This window comes from Carya illinoinensis, chromosome 1 (genome assembly GCF_018687715.1).
Source record: "Carya illinoinensis cultivar Pawnee chromosome 1, C.illinoinensisPawnee_v1, whole genome shotgun sequence".
Lineage (NCBI taxonomy): Eukaryota > Viridiplantae > Streptophyta > Magnoliopsida > Fagales > Juglandaceae > Carya > Carya illinoinensis.
The window spans coordinates 4,530,971-4,547,500 of NC_056752.1; the positions used below are offsets into that span (position 1 = coordinate 4,530,971).

At 33.5% G+C, this 16,530-nt stretch overlaps 1 protein-coding gene across 1 annotated transcript in view; it reads left to right on the forward strand.

Moving 5' to 3' along the window:
* The first annotated feature begins 12,375 nt into the window (after nt 1–12,375).
* The window catches only part of LOC122306794 (protein DA1-related 1-like), a 16,147-nt gene continuing 11,992 nt past the window's right edge, over nt 12,376–16,530 (forward strand). The window contains exons 1-3 of the mRNA XM_043119312.1: nt 12,376–12,784; nt 13,846–13,965; nt 14,262–14,346. Coding sequence (XP_042975246.1) covers nt 13,867–13,965; nt 14,262–14,346 — 184 coding nt within the window. The 5' untranslated portion in view covers nt 12,376–12,784; nt 13,846–13,866. The remainder of the gene's footprint in view (nt 12,785–13,845; nt 13,966–14,261; nt 14,347–16,530) is intronic.

Below are 16,530 nucleotides of genomic sequence, written 5' to 3' on the forward strand. Positions count from 1 at the left end.
TATCGAAGCTGATATGGTTAGGCGTTTTCATACTTTTGAAGAAATACAGGTACTAGATTTTAAACCCAAGTTCCTAGTTTAAAACTCGGCTCGGGTTCACTCGGGTTTAGAAATTCGGGTTTTGACCCGGATCAAATCTAGGCCGAAAACCATAACCGGGAACCCGGTCCAGATGAACAGTCCTAGCCATAATTAGCTCCCCTTCCCAATTTCAAATGACTATAACATCAAGGGCAGCATGCCAGTTTGCTTTGAGTATATTGAAATCTGGTTTTTTCCATCTTGCTTATCTATTTACACCTCCAATTGTATTTGGTTTATCCTTTGGAAAACATTGAGCTTGCTAGAACTCCTCAAGACCCTCATTTGCATATGATCTGATGATTGAGCTTGGGCTAGCAAACTTTGCTCATAAATGTAAGTATATATTCATTTTAAGCCAAATCTAGAGTCCTCCTCATGATTGAAGCAACCATCTCTAGCTCTTGTTTCTATAATTTCCTAACCATATCCTTCCATAACTTTAATAAATCTTCCTCCCTCCAAGACCATTTCTAGACGTACAAGACTTGAGGGATTAGCCTATACATCTGTTGAAGCAGTACAACTCCGTAAGGAATGATAGCACGATTCCATTTCTCTCTCACAAATCAAACAAAGAGGATTCTCAACAATTTTCCTATGAAACAGGTTTTTTTTAGTGGGTACGTAGGATATCATTAACACCTTTCCACACAGGTTTAACCACGTCTAGAACATTCAAATCCCAAATTTTCTTCCATCCAACAGATTCATCACTTTGCCTTGAGGTGATCTCTCCCCTTGCTCTTTTCCTTCTACTAACATCCATATGGTAATCGCTTTTAATAGAAAAAGTGTTATTTTCAATGAAGCCCCATATCAATTTGTCCCTAGCACCCAACTTGCTTATGGGTATACTACATAACATTTCTGCCTCTTATTTGTGCAAAATGTCTCTTATAAGACTTTCATTCCAGTTTCCAACTGCCCCTGTTTGTGTCTATAAGTAGTTCCTTAACATTTGAATTCCTATCTAGAATCATCACTGAGGATTGGATACTGAGGTTCCATTTGAATGTTAAGAGTATCTAAAATGATTATTTATGAATAGTAGTAAAACAGATTGTGAATAGTAGTGAAACAATTTGTGAATAGTATTGAACTATTTGTAAATAATAGTGAACAGTCTGAGAATATCTGAAAATAGTTGTGTTAGTAAACAGACCTTTAAAAGTAGGATTAAGTAACCATCCGTCGTCTCAGATTTTGATATCATGGCCATTTCCCACTATCCACATGATTAAGCCTTTTTTTAGCTTATCCATAGAATCCCATATATGTACTCCTCCATATCAGTTAAGGGCCACCTCCCAGTTTAGCCTCCAACAATTTACCATTCTTGAAGTATTTTTCCTTAATTATCTTAGTTGCCATTGAGTTAGAATTGGTCAATGACCTCCAAACAATGTTATGCAAGCATAACCTTATTAAAAATTTCAAATGCACCTAAACCCTAGTTGTCCACCAGTTTTGTTTCTCCAATTTTGCTCCAACTCTTCCACTAGATCTTTTCATCATTATGCATGTGACCCCACTAGAATCTGGCCATTGTCACATAAATTTTCTTACACGATTTCCTTTGTAACTTAAAAACACTCATTAAAAAAGTCGGAATAGCTTGTATAATTGCCTTAAAGAGACCATGGTCTCTTTACCTAATTGGGAAAGGAAATGATTCTCCCAATTGTTATTTTTTGCCAAACTCTCTCTGATGCCCCTGAAAGTGTAGTATCTAGACTTACCAACGTCTATTGTGGGCAGCCCCAGGTATTTTTCATAATTTCCACTAACTCGATCGAGCACATGCTTCCTTAACAATTTGATCTTATGTTTGTTGAGGCATCGGCCCGAAGCTTATTCATAGTACTTCTCAAGGAGATGTAAGATATATGTTCCTCCACTCTAACAAATTGGTCATGCAGGATGGATCAATTCAATCATATGCAAATATGCAATCTTAAATATTATTATTGATGGTACTGCATATTGTAGTATTTTGGTAGTCTAGAGGACATATTGTAACTAATCCAAAAAAAAACTTCGACAATATTTTATATGTGGTCTTTTTAATTAGATATTGAGGATCTTCATTAATCAATTTAATTATTAGACCCCCTTCCAATTTAAATATTAACTACTTTCTCGCAAGTTCCTCATATCCCCTTAATTTGTTTATGAATAAAATAGAAAGAGATAAGAGGGATCCACACAAGTACAGCTTTTCTACTTAAAATGCTACTGAAAAAATAGACATAGCGTATATATATAATACCATGAGGTTAGGCCAGTGACATGATAAGTTTCTTTTTCCTTTAATCCTGTGCATGCTTTCTTTTGTGTTTGGCAGAAGGCGGAGATCTTTAGCTGCATGCATATTATTGTATATTGTAGGGGACCGGTCGGTCTGTTGTCCCTCCTTACTTTTTGGGCATAATATGTGATATTAATATCGACATGCAGGAAGTTTTTTATAATGTTTGTGTTTGTAATCTGAGCCAAAACCCAAAGGAAAGCAACGTGACAAGAACCTCACAGGTATTCTAATGAGGACAGACATTGAGACGAAACATGTCATAGTTTAAGTTTTCTCTTTGACCTCTTGCAGAGAAACTTTGATTCCTGTTCTCTTTGATTGTTTTGTACGCTCTCCGGTCAGCTTGGTTTGGTCTTCCTCAATCTTGCTACTTGTCTGGTGTGCATTTATAAGGATTCTAAGCTTTAATTGTGATCTTTTACATAACTGTGAGAAAACCAAGCTAGCTATATAAGATACACACAACCACCGATGTATGAATTCTATAGCCGGCCGGCCATTAATTAAGGATATCGATAAAATAAGTTGCGAATTCTACTCTATGTTGTATTATATATGCACCTAACTAATTACCTCCATATATATTCTCCTGAATAATTCCATCTTCAGCCATTATACCGTATTAATCCAGGACTGGCTTGGCAATGGCAGCAACGTGCCATTAGCTTGTTCACTTCAATATCTTGACCTAATGATGGGAAATGTCATCAGTAATACTAGATACAGTGCTTTTAGGATGTATAAGTCTCACACACTCTCTTTAAAAGAAAATATGGGTTCACTATTAAAAATAAGTTTTTTCATATAGATCTTAAATTTAGTAATTTTTTTCAAATACAATGAATAATGTACAAATAATTTCCCATTCAAAACTGAGTCTTTGTTGGAGAATATTGTTATGGGTCTACCAAACCTGTGAGTTATGGGCTGTATTTGATGGCTATATGTGCTATGAGGCCCATTTTCTGTATAAATATGAGTTAGCTTGCATTCAACTTATACGCTTTTGGAAAAAGCTAATTGCGAATCAGTTTATTTCTGTGTCAAGCTACTTCGTTCCTTCTGTGATGACAAATTCTCTAACGAAAGCTAGCCTTCTTGAATGCTCGGAAGTACCTTATTTTGATTTCCTCTTTCCAATTCAATAGTTCCTTATCTTTATTTAGGAATAGTGACTGGTAAGTAAGCGCATCTACTACGTACTCTAGTACTTACTAAAGGAAGGAAGAGAGGCAGGCATGAGCAGGCAGGGCGGGATGATGCAAGCAGCAAGGGATTGGCTGAATAAAACAGATGCGACGAGTTTGTTCTTGGCGGCCCATGACCCTCGAATTTGATCACTATTCTTTCTAATTTCTTTCATTTTTCTTATACTTTACTTTCTTTCCATCCAAACATATATTTCCAGATCCATTATAAAAGATCTATAGATTTTGACAAATAGTAAGCATTGATGGTCAGAATCAGCTGGAGTGCTCTTCAAAACCTGTGAAAGAGACAAAAAGCAAATATTTCTTTGGTATTATAGATCCCATAAAGCCTTATAGTGCAGCGACTTACAGAGAGATATTTCACGGCCATGGATGAAAAAAAAAAAGGAAGAGTGAAATAAAATAAAATAAAAACACTAGTTTTTTTATGTAGAAAAATCATAATCTACGCCGGCACAAGGAACCCAACAACTTGTGAACGACTTGAACAAAACGACAATAGCCTCTCCTACACCTTTGCACAGATTCGGCCTTGATCGCCACCTTCTTCTTCCTTTTCAACCACCTCTTCGTTTTCTCCCCCACCGTTTCTTTCCTGCTGAAGGTGTAGCTTCTGAGGTACCTTTGCCTGGAAGCAAAGCTTTCGTGGTAATGGTAAACAGGACTTCTTCCCGAGTTCAGTGGAAAACGAATAGCCGTACTCTCTTCCTCCTCATCTTCCATGTTTACCTTCCTGATCAAGAACTCTGCGTCTGATTCCGGCCATTTGTAGAGCTTCATAAAGCTGCTTACTTTCACTGGTGGGGCTTCGGCGTTGTCGTCTAAACAACCTGCGACGCAACTTGAGTTCATCTTCATCGGCTTCTTCCTAGCTATATGGCTAATCTCTCATGTGTATAATTCCTCGACGGCCACCTTCTCAGTGCTCAAAATTATTGAAAACTTAGCGATTAATAATATCACAAGGAACTAGCTAGGGCATTATACGCCTGACGTTGGAGGATGTACGCATGTGTGTGTGTATATATATATATATAGTTTTTTTTACTTTCTAATATTCTTCTCAGGCTGTACGTCCACGATCGAGGAGATTGAGAGTGAGAGCAGGTACAATTAATAATATATAGATAGCTTGCAGAACATGCAGAAATATTACTTAAAGGAGAGAATTAATATTCTTTTCAGTAAGACGTATGGTTGGAAAAGGGTGGAGTTTGAATTCTTGGACGGATACATCGATCATTAGGGTTACGTAAGAAGAAAACAAACAAACAAACAAAACTTAATACTTGTGTTTGCTTTTTCACATCTTTTGGAAGTATGCCACTAATTCCCCACCGCGTAGTAGGGCTTAGCTAGGAAGGAACCTTCCCCAGCCTCTACCCATTATCCAAAAAGCCAACCCAAACTAAAGAAAAGAGAAAATAAAATTGTAGTACTTTCTATATAGTGCCCTAACATATCACTATTTTACAATAAAAAAAAAATATTTAATTCACAAAAAAATCTCACAAAAAAAAAAAAAAATTATAAACTAATGAGAGTTGCTCATGTATGTATGTGTTACATCTGATGATAAGGTTATAAAAGATCTAACATATATACGCGCGCATCCTATCAATCTAGCCACATCAACTCATGAATGTCATGTTGTAAAATCTCTTTATAAATCTAACACTTCTCTTTTATACATTAATATGCATCATAAATTGTAATAAGTTGAGATTTTCATCCTAATACTGATAAGTGTCAACATGCACTCTCAATTAATATCTAAATGTAAGTTAAGATAGATTGAAAAAAAAAATCATATATATGGCACAATCTTAATTGATTATATGCATGGTGCATATCGTAACAAACCCAAAAACTAGAACAGTAACAACAGTTTTATATATGTGGTCGTATTGATGATCTTCATTCAACTTATTACAGTACCCCCTACCAATTTAATTAATTAACTAGCTAGCTAGTTTCACAACCTAAATATTCTTGATGGATCCTATCCCTTTCTACTTTGAAAAAACTGACATAAATAGAATAATAATATAGAGTATATGTATGAGGTTAGGTTGACATTAGTTTCCTTTTGATCTTAATTTCTTGTGCTTTCTAATTTTGTGTTTGGCAAAAGGTGGAGCTAGATAGATGATGATCATCTTTAGCATGCATATATATTAATGTAGGGGACGAGTACTTATGTTTATTGTGAGTTTGGTAATGTTTATGTTTGTAATCTGAGAGCTGCCAAAACCCAGAGGAAAGCAACGTGACAATAACCTAACAAGCTAAAAGATATTAATTGAAGGAAAAATCTAATTGCAAACATACTTGTACACTAATATGTGCACCAATGTAATGTGATTAGTTAAAAATTAGATTTTATCGAAAACAGTGCTAATTTAAATTTTAAATGTGAATGAATCAGTATTAGTATGCAGATTAGTACGCAAATTTACTTATACGTAGCAAAACTCTTAATTAAATGGGGGAGGAGGGACAGACATTCTGACAAATTTTTTCACTTTTGATACACACAACCATCGATATATAATTAATGAATATTTCTTCTCGATATCGTATTAATATATATGCACCAAAAAAATTTACTCCGAATAATCAAATTAAAAGTTTATTTGTCAAATTTGTCAAAAGGATTGGCAGTATTTTTTTTTTTATGATTTTTATTGATATTATTATATTGATAAACCCACAGCCCCCAACCGCCGGCGGGCTTCCCCATTGGTGCATGCTAACTGAGGATTGGGACAATGAGACTGAAAATAAGCAGCATGCAAACCCAAATAAACCACACTCATATCCACGTAAAATTGAATTGAGTCATTAATCATGAGCCTAGCACTTCAGCCCATGACTAGCAATTGCTCTTGGGATCGATCTAAAAGGACCGGCCTTACATGGGCAATTCGGGCTAAACAATTTAACTGGTTTTGTGTTGGTTTATACTTTATATTCTTACAGAAATAGTCCGAATTTGTGTCTTGATTCTTTTTTTTTTATTATTATTGCTTAGTGATTAATGAAAAGTTTTTTTAGTGATGTTTTTCTTAGTGATTAATGAAATTTTTTTAGTATATCTTGAATTTTTTATTTTTTAAAAAATATTTAAGAATATAAAAAAATCAAAAAAAAATATTTAAAAAAAAAAAAACTTTTTTTGCCTTCCTCGGGGGATCCTTGGCACTACTCATATTGTTAATTGTTTTGATTACCGGGGGAAAATGAAATTAATATAAGAAGATGCCCATGTTTTTACCAAGAGGACAATTAATTGCCCGTTAGTACGTAGTTTGTGGTGGGTAGAGAGTTAGAGCTTTAAATATTTGGGGAGGAAATTTTGTAGATCCCATGCATCATCTGTCTTTTAATCTCTCACTTAAATTGTAGAATTCGTATCATTTTCCTTTAATCTTTCACTTAAACTTTTCAAGTTTATAGATAAAATTTGAAAGTAGATTGATATGATTAAGTAATGTTTACTCTAATAATACTTGAATAATCTCTCGTGATCTCCGGTACTCAAACTTCGGGTGTGGATAAAATAGCAAAGGCAAAGCATAATTTGAAGTAAAAAATTAGAAGTTTTTATTTTATGGGATTTAAGTGGATCTTAAAGCATGTTGATATATTTGTCAATTCTTTTCAAGTTTAATTGAGAAATTATGTTTGCAGTTTTGAAGGACTGCGTGTGTAATCTTATTGATAAATTTGGATAAAAAAAAATATCATTTAAAACAAATATTATTATAATTTTAATTTTTTTTAAAAAATATAATTATATGAGTAGTCTCTAAATGAAAATTATATATAGACTAACTCTTTTAGCTTTGATGCTAGCTTTAGTTCTTTTAGATTTTGTTAATTATAGGTAGGGGTCTAAATTAATGCTAAACTAGTCGTAAATCCACGTGTTGTGCGAGCCGAAAAGATAAAAATCTTTTATTTCAACCAGGACAGAAAAAAATGAAAGATTTTTTCCAGTAAGAGGGGAAAAACTGAGAAATCGAAAAGTTTTTTACACAAAAAAAATAAATAATAAAATATATAAAATAGATGTTAACGTGCCTTTATATATATACTAGTAGAGGAGAAAGTTGGGTTAGTTGGTTATTTAAGAGGAAAAAAATAATAATTTCTATAAAAAATTAATCCTAATAAAAATTTTAATATATAGGGAAGAAAATCTTAATTATTCTACCATTTTTTTATAACAATATTTAGAGTATAGTAATTACATGTTTGCACATATCAAAATAGAAAAACATAAGTTCAGAATTCAATATAAAGTAATGCAGATTCATCTTGTTGCTAGTTTTGACAAATTTGTTTAGGACAAACAAAATTCAAGTTTAATAAAAATATCAGTTCAAAATGTGTTTTTTTTTCATTATCATTATAGCTCTGGGCATGTTATATGGGACCAATCGAGACTAAGTCGAAGTTTTTGTGTTGTTGGTTAAATTTATCTGAATCTGCAGCAAGTTGAATCATCTAATACTTTTGTGAAATTTGTGTTGTAATATTCTCAATATATGATAAATGCTCTTGCATAATAAATATTTAATAGCATTGCATGATTAATAAAGACGTAAAAAATTAATATGCAGAAAATTGAAATACTGTAAATCAATATAAGTTTTATTACGCAATACAATTAGTTTATTGAGATTTTTACTTTTGATAATAAGAGTTATTTTCTATGTTGACTATCTTTTGTATATGTTGTAGATAAAAATAACATTTCTTACTGAAAAAGTGCTAATAAAATATGATATTATATGTAAATTTAAAACATGGGCAGCGTAAAATAAATTAAAAGGCAAACCAAAATAAATAAAAATGACAATCATAAACATTTAAAAGAAAAAAAAGAGTTAAAGCTATTTGTTATTTCAAAAAAATGTTTTAAGAATTCATTTAATTCTGTCTATGTGTGCCTGCTTTGTTTGTTCTGTTTTAGAGCTCATCAACGATTCTTGTTGTAATTCAAATTATAAAGATGTGAACATCTTAACACTATAATAGGGAAGAGACAATAGAAAGTGAAACCTTGATTCACCTTGTGATTCACGATGATCCCCTAGCCTAGCTTTTATTTTTGATAAGTTTCTTTCAAATTTAACTGTTATTCCATTTGTTTACAATTTTTTAAAAGGTTTTATGAATCTAAGTTTTATGGTTCAATTACTTAAGATACTGTAAGAGTTAATAATAATAGTCTTACTATAGAGTTTCTTATATTTTTAGAACATAAGAACATAACCAAATACAGCATAGAACATAACCAAAATATTAGAAATAATTAATAAAACAAATACAAGAGAACACATACAATAGCAAATGAAATCCAAAGAATTTATAAGAAAACACATACTGTAAGAGTTAAGAAAACAAAGAATTAAGAAAACAAATACAATAACATAAATCTCAACAACAACAAATAAAAGATAACAAAGTAAATCACACTATACACTTACAAAGATAAAAACTAGAAGTGTATGGAACTTTGGAAGTCCCCAACGAACAAGACTCGAAAAGAAATCACAAGAAAAAACCAGCAAAAAACAATAAGCGTTGAAATAAAGAATGGAAAAAAAAAAAAAAAAGTTAACAAGAAATGAAAATAACCCATAAAGAAGAAAGAAGAAAGAAGAAATAACTCATTAAGAAAATATACAACCCTGAGAGAAAACCAAACAAGTTATCACCAAACAAGTTAACAGGAAACAAAAATAACCCATAAATACCCTTTAAAGCTGCACTGTTCTCCTGAAGTTCTCCCAGGATGTCCTATCACCGTGTAAAACCACCAATTAAACCACTGCAAAACCAAACATATATGAACAAAGAAAAAGCATAGATTTCTTTCTTTATTTAAATCTCTGACATTGATTTAATTTTACTGTACACAAAAATCTTGAAAGAATATCATGACATTGATGAATTAAACTGGCGAAATCATGCATGGTTTTTTTTTTTTTAAAAAAAATCATCTTTTATTTTTTTTTCTTTCAGTAATGAGTACATTTTTTTTATCCACAGACATGTGTTCTTCTTTAAAAAACTCTGACATGTATTTAATTTTAGGAAAAATATATACAGCAGCCTCACACTTTTTCACACCATTAAAAAATGTGGATTTACTATTTTACCATCTTCTATTTTACACTTCAAAAACGATGGTGTGTTGGGTGTGAGACTGTTGTGTAGTAGTTTTCTTAATTTTATTTTGTAGGAAAGAACAATATGGATAACACAAAAACAGGATCATGAACATGCAGAAAGAGACATGGATGGATTTTATTTTATTTTTTTCAACAATGCCATACATTTTTTTTACTCAATTAAGAATATTTTTTAATTTTTTAATTTGTTTTCTAGGTTCTTATTTATTTATTGGCTAGATGAGATATACGTGTTTTTTTTTTCTTCTTCTATTTTTTATTTGTTTTTTAGGTTTTGATCTATTTATTGGCTAGATAAGACATACATGTTTTTTTCTTTCCCTTCGGTGGTGAGCGTGTTTTTTATTTTTTATTTTTTTTATCCTTATCATGATAAGTTTTTAATGTTTTTTATGATTTTTTAATTCTTATAATTTTTTAATTCTTTGACATTTCTAAATGCATGACTGACAATTATTTTAAATGTAATATTTGATTATGTTAAAATCTAACTGGCCACAATCATCTATACACAAGACTGACAAATTTATATTTCCTATTCGCATGAATTGCCGAGGGATACAAGGGCGTACTGACATAGCCATAGTTCATTGATAGAAATAAACCCACACGATTGTACTGATGCAAGTGGTGAGAAATCTAAACCGACGACTGTCACAGCCATCGGAAATTATATAATAAATAAATAATTCACTGATAAATAAACACACGGAGGACAGGAATAAATAGAAACAAATTATTGAAATAAATTAGATTTTTGCACGGATTGCAGTAAATACACACAACACACGGATAATATATGGAACGACTAAAAATATTGTTTATTACTATAATAATTGGATAGGTACTTATTATAATAGAGAGATATATTACATATTGACATGAAATATATATGTGCTTGCATGCGAGGTATGAGCATGCATCATGCATTGAAACATGTGGAAATAGATGCTTAATTTTAAAATATTTAAGAAATTCTAAGCAAATGACAAATTATAGAGTTATACAATGTATAAATACTGTACACTTATTTAAAAAAATTAAATAGTTAATAATAAACTCAACTCTTTTTAAAAAAATAATACACAATAATCTCACAATCTTATAATTCTATTTAACATTATTCTAATGGTATTAAAAAAACTCAACTCTTTGTTATTTTATTATTATTTATTATTTATTTTTATTACTATTTATTATTTTTTATTATTATTTAATATTTTATTGTTATTATTTATTTATTATTTATTATTATTTACAATTTAACTGAACATTTTCCAACACTCAAACTCAACCTAAATCGCATTTCATAATTTAAGAAAAAAAAAAAAAAAGAGGTTCTTCTAGGTACAGACGAGTTGTGAACAATGGCATGTACCAATTTGACGTGGACTGCTGTTGTCGGAGTCATTTTTATTTTTATTTTTCTAAAAAAAAAAAAAGACAAGAAGAGAAGACCATCGCTTCCCAGATTCCCTCTATCCATCTCCCCTCCCCCAAATCTCATCTTTCCCCCCTAAAATTAGCCGCTTGTGGATGATACTTGCTGCCCCTTGCTGCATCCCAAAACTCCTCTCTCTCTCTCTTCTACTGTGAATACAACTTTTCTTTATTAATCTTCGACATCTACGGTTCAGAATTAGATAAAATAATAATTTTTGTAAGAGAGCAAACCAGATCCACACAAAGCTGATCAACTGCAATGGTTGAATGGAATATCCGTCTAGAAATAGAAAAATGTGATATCTCAAACCCATTACTTCGATCATCAAGAGCAGGAGAATCCAAATAAGAAAACAAAAAAGAAAAAATGGGAAATTGGAGGTAGAGCAGTGTGAAAGATATTCAGAAGCTGAAGATTTCTTTTATTCTTTTTCAATTTAAATCATGCCATTGAGCCCAAAAACGGTGAAAGCAACAAAGCCAAAAAATTCTAAGCCCAAAAAAAAATTAAAAAGGGGAAAATATCTATACAAATCTACGACTTTTCTCTTCCTTTTTCAATCCTCCTGATGTCAAGAAAATGCTAAACTGGAATTTTTTACCCATATCCTAGGAGATCGAATTAAAGATGATGTAAAACCTTGTCCTCTGCTCCTTCACAAGCTTAGCACATTTTTTGGTTAAAGCGCATCTTCTCTGTTATGGGAAAGTCTTTATGAAAGGAGTAGTCGATGAGTAGCTTCTAGATTATCTGTTTTGTCTCCGGAATCGGTCAATTCTATCTTAAAATAAAACGAACCGTTTTATTTAACTTACAAGTGGAAGGTTGGTGCCCCTTTAGTTCCGAACTGCTTGTATTAAGAGTTTTCCAGAAAGAAATTAAAAGCTTATTTGGCCACGTGGACCTTCGTCAACCTGAAATAGAAAGATTCGATGTTAAGTATTTGACATTTGAGAAATAGTTTTACAGTCGATAGATGCAGTCGGCGTGCAGTCAGTTATAAAAAAAAATTAATACAGAATCTATATAAAAAAATTATTTTTATAACTTTTTATAATTAATATAAATTCCTCTTAATATAAAAAAATTTTTTTATTATTGATTGTGTATAGTCAACTGCACGCCGACGACCGTATATAGCAAAGCGCTAGAATCGAAACTACTCCCGAGTCCAACACAGCAACATCGACTCCTGGTTTTGGTGAATTTTACGGAGGTTTTGGTGATTTTTAGCTCACGCCTGGTTTTTTGCATAGGATCCAAGTAGTCTCCCTTTTCCATTTACTCATTGCCGGTACCCTTTGCTTTCTGTCTTTTGTTCCTCTTTTCTCTTACTGAAATGTGTATGTGACTTCGTTAGAAAAGGATCGGTCCTTTGCAGGACCAAAGAGAATTGATGCTGTGAAGGATAACATCTTTTGCCGTCTCTAATTCTTCTTTGGTGACTGTGCATTCGTGGTTGTCGGGAATTTTATCTGATAGGCGATTCGTCAGATTATATTCTCTGCATATTCTTATTCTTTCTGGGGTGAGTTTCTGAAAGTTAGTGTTTTTTTTTTGCTTCATTTCAGTTTAGCCTGCTGTATTATTTACCATCTGAAAATTGTCAAGCTGGGAGATTCTACTTGCTGTATATGTATATATATATATATATATATTTTTAATTGGATGGGGTTGGTGGAGGATGTATAGAATCATTGATAGGGTGTTCGATGGTACTGGGCTGAATGTTCAGCCTCTTCGTTTTGGTCGTTGTTTCAGTATCATTTTCGAGATTTTAGGAATTGAAGCATTGTTGGCAAATTTGTATCTGTGGTGGTGTGTGATCATTAGGTGTGTTCTTTCCTTTCTTTCCCCCCATAGACAAAGCGTTCTTTTATTACTTGTTCTGAATGTTTTGATTGGCGAAGGATAATGTCATTTGTCTAGATTGGGATAATATATTCTTTGATTCTATCTGCTTTTACGCGAAGAATTCTAGTCCATAAGGTTTATTAGTCTCTTTGATATCTTCTAAATTTTTTGTAGACTTAGATACGGTTTCTCTTTCAGGCCAGTTAACTCTCTGGGAATTACTACTGTAGTGCTTCCCTCCAATGTTTTATATTCCTCTTTGCTTCTAGTTTCTTTAGTTTTCATCTCAATTTTGTTTTTTTAAGTTCCCCGATTAACTGCTCTCTCAAAGTCTGGAAGCTGTGTCCCATAGTAAAGCACAAGTAAAATTATGGGACGTGGCTTTGGTATATGTTTCTCATTCTCAATGCAAATTCTGTTGCTTGTTCTGAGATTGCCATTACCTTCAACTATGTTGCATATTACTCGTGCCTTTATATTGTAGATTCTTATTCAAGCATATGATTTACTATCTGAAAACTTAATTAATCTTAGAAACCTCTTCCATATTATTCCTCATATTAAACTTGACCAAATAGTAACAGTAATTCTAGACTCTCATCCTCGTCATTGATGCCTTTATGAACTTCTCAACCTAGTCATCTGCAGTGGTCAGAGATGTTCTATGCATCTATCAAAATTACTTTGAACAGTTAAAGTATAGTTCTCTAATTCAAATGAACATATTGGGTGCAGGGAAATATAATATTTGGCATTATGGGCTGGCTGGCCAAGGTTCTTAAAGGTTCTGGCCATAAGGGGCAACATCATGGGAAAAATCAAGATAGAATTTGCGATGAAGCTCCTCATTCAGAGGTAATCATGGTTTTTCCTTTTCATGGATACACTCCTGTGGGTCCTGCTTTTTTATTTTTTAACAAAGAGGAAGGTACCCCGTAATCTATTAAAATACCCTCAGTTGTGGTTCCTGCTCATCTGTAGTATGCGCAAGCCTATCCTCTAGTGGTAACTGATTTGCTGGATAAAATTCTCACATGTTACTGGTTAATTTGTAAACCAGCATAGCTTCTGAAGTGTTAACATTCTTGCTTAAATTATGTGCTACCTTGTTTCTTTTATTGCCCAATGCTAACCGGAAACCTCATATGCAGGATGAATTGAAGGAGCAACTAGATATTGATCATGCTATTGCACTTTCCCTTTCAGAACAGGACCAGAAAGGGAAAAAATCAATTGGTAAGTTGCACAGTTTGCCTGTGCTGAGATTGACGTGATTCGATTGTTATCTGGGCAGGTTTGTTGGATTCTAGTAAATAAGTGTGATGACTCATCATTTTAGTTACCTTACGACGACACACCGAGAGATGTTTAGCTTGAAGTGTAATGGTATATCTCAAGTACTTGCGTTATACACACATGAATATATGCTTCAATGTTGGATCTATATTTTCTGTCAGTGTTCTGTCTATTCTTGTTACAACGTCAAAGGCCAGATTGTTAGTAAAACTTTGTTATTTCTTTAATTTCTTTTTGCTGATTACAGAGCTCATAAAATTTTTAAATCACGAATCTCTATGAATGAAATCTGGGCAGTAACTTTCATAGATAAGAGAAATAGCTAAACTCTTTTCTGACCCCTGCCTCATTCTTACCTCATTTCAGGCCAGGTTTCACTATTAATTGCTTAATATATCATACTTGCCAGGTTTCCCTAAACCTGAAAGCTCTATTGAAAGTTATTCTATGGGACTAAATGAATTCATAACAGGCTCCTTGAGAGTCATATGTTTTTTTTTGATAAGTAAAATAAATTATATTATCAAAAGAAGGCAAAAGCCTGATACAAGATTATACCACAGCTAGGTATGAACAATGGATATAAGGAACTCATGTAGCCCCAAACCATTGAAATCAACCGCCAAAGTCCATGTACAAAGAGTTCTAAAGAAAAAAACTATCAATTCCTCCAGAGATCTCTCTTTGTCCTCGAACGTCCTGTCATTGCGCTCTCTCCATAAACACCACATGATGCATATAGGGATCATCTTCCATACTACTTTTATCTGTTGATTTCCTCTCAAGTTTTTCCAACTGGCCAAAACCCCGACCACCGTCTCCGGCATAGCCCAAGCCAAATCCATTCTACCAAGTACCTCATTCCATAGCCTACTCGCTACATCACAGAGTATTAAGAGATGGTTCACCGATTCACCTCCCTTTCTACACATGCAGCACCAATCTGTGATGATCACCCTGCGCTTCCTCAAATTATCAGTTGTGAGAATCTTACCCAACGCTGCAGTCCACACAAAAAAAGCTACTTTTGGTGGTGCCTTATGTCTCCATATCTTTCGCCACGGGAACTGAATAGGTGTCTCTTGAGCAAGAGACTTATAAAAAGAGCGCACCGAAAAAGTACCTTTAGCTGTAGGTATCCACCATAAACTATCCTGTGAATTGTCCGGTTTAGTAGCATACAAAAGGCTATAAAAGGCTTCTATACTGCTCAACTCCCAATCTTGTGCCACCCTACTGAATATGATATTCCATTGAATTTGTTCCCCTGATCTTTCCAGTACATCTGCTACTGAGGCATCAATATCTCTTGCAACTCTGAATAGTGAAGGAAAAGATTCCTTTAGTGCCACGTTATCACACCAAGTGTCGTACCAAAACTTGATACGGGTTCCTCCTCCCAAACGGATTCGAGTATAACGAATGAAGACCTCCCACCCTTTTCTTATATGTAGCCACAAACCCACTCCATGCGCTCCTCTCACTTCTTTTGTACACCACCCCCCCCATAGGCCCCCATATTTGCTCTCTATAACCGTCTTCCACAAGGCTTCAGGTTCCTTGTGATATCTCCACAGCCATTTGCCTAGTAGCGCCCGATTGAAAGTTCTCATATCTCTAATGCCCAAACCCCCATTCGAGATAGTGCTACATACTTTATCCCACCTAACAAGGTGAAATTTTTGTTCCGCACCCATTCCACCCCACAAGAAATCCCTTTGAAGTTTCTCCAACCGAAATGCAACATTTGCTAGAATAGGAAACAAAGACAAGAAATAGGTGGGTAGGTTAGAAAGAGTGCTCTTAATTAATGTAATCCGCCCACCTTTTGACAAATATAATCTCTTCCATCCAGCTAGCCTACGTTCCACTTTCTCAATAACTGGGTCCCATAAAGAAGCCGCTCTCGAGGTCGCCCCCAATGGAAGTCCCAGATAAGTCATGGGTAAGGATGTAGTCGTACATCCCAAAATGCTAGCCAACTGTCTAATATGCCGAACACTTCCAATAGGCACCATCTCAGATTTTCCCAAATTAACGTTCAATCCGGAAGTTACTTCAAAACAAAGGAGAAGGGCCTTCAAAATTCGAATCTGGTTAGGGATTGCTTCACAAAAGAAAAGA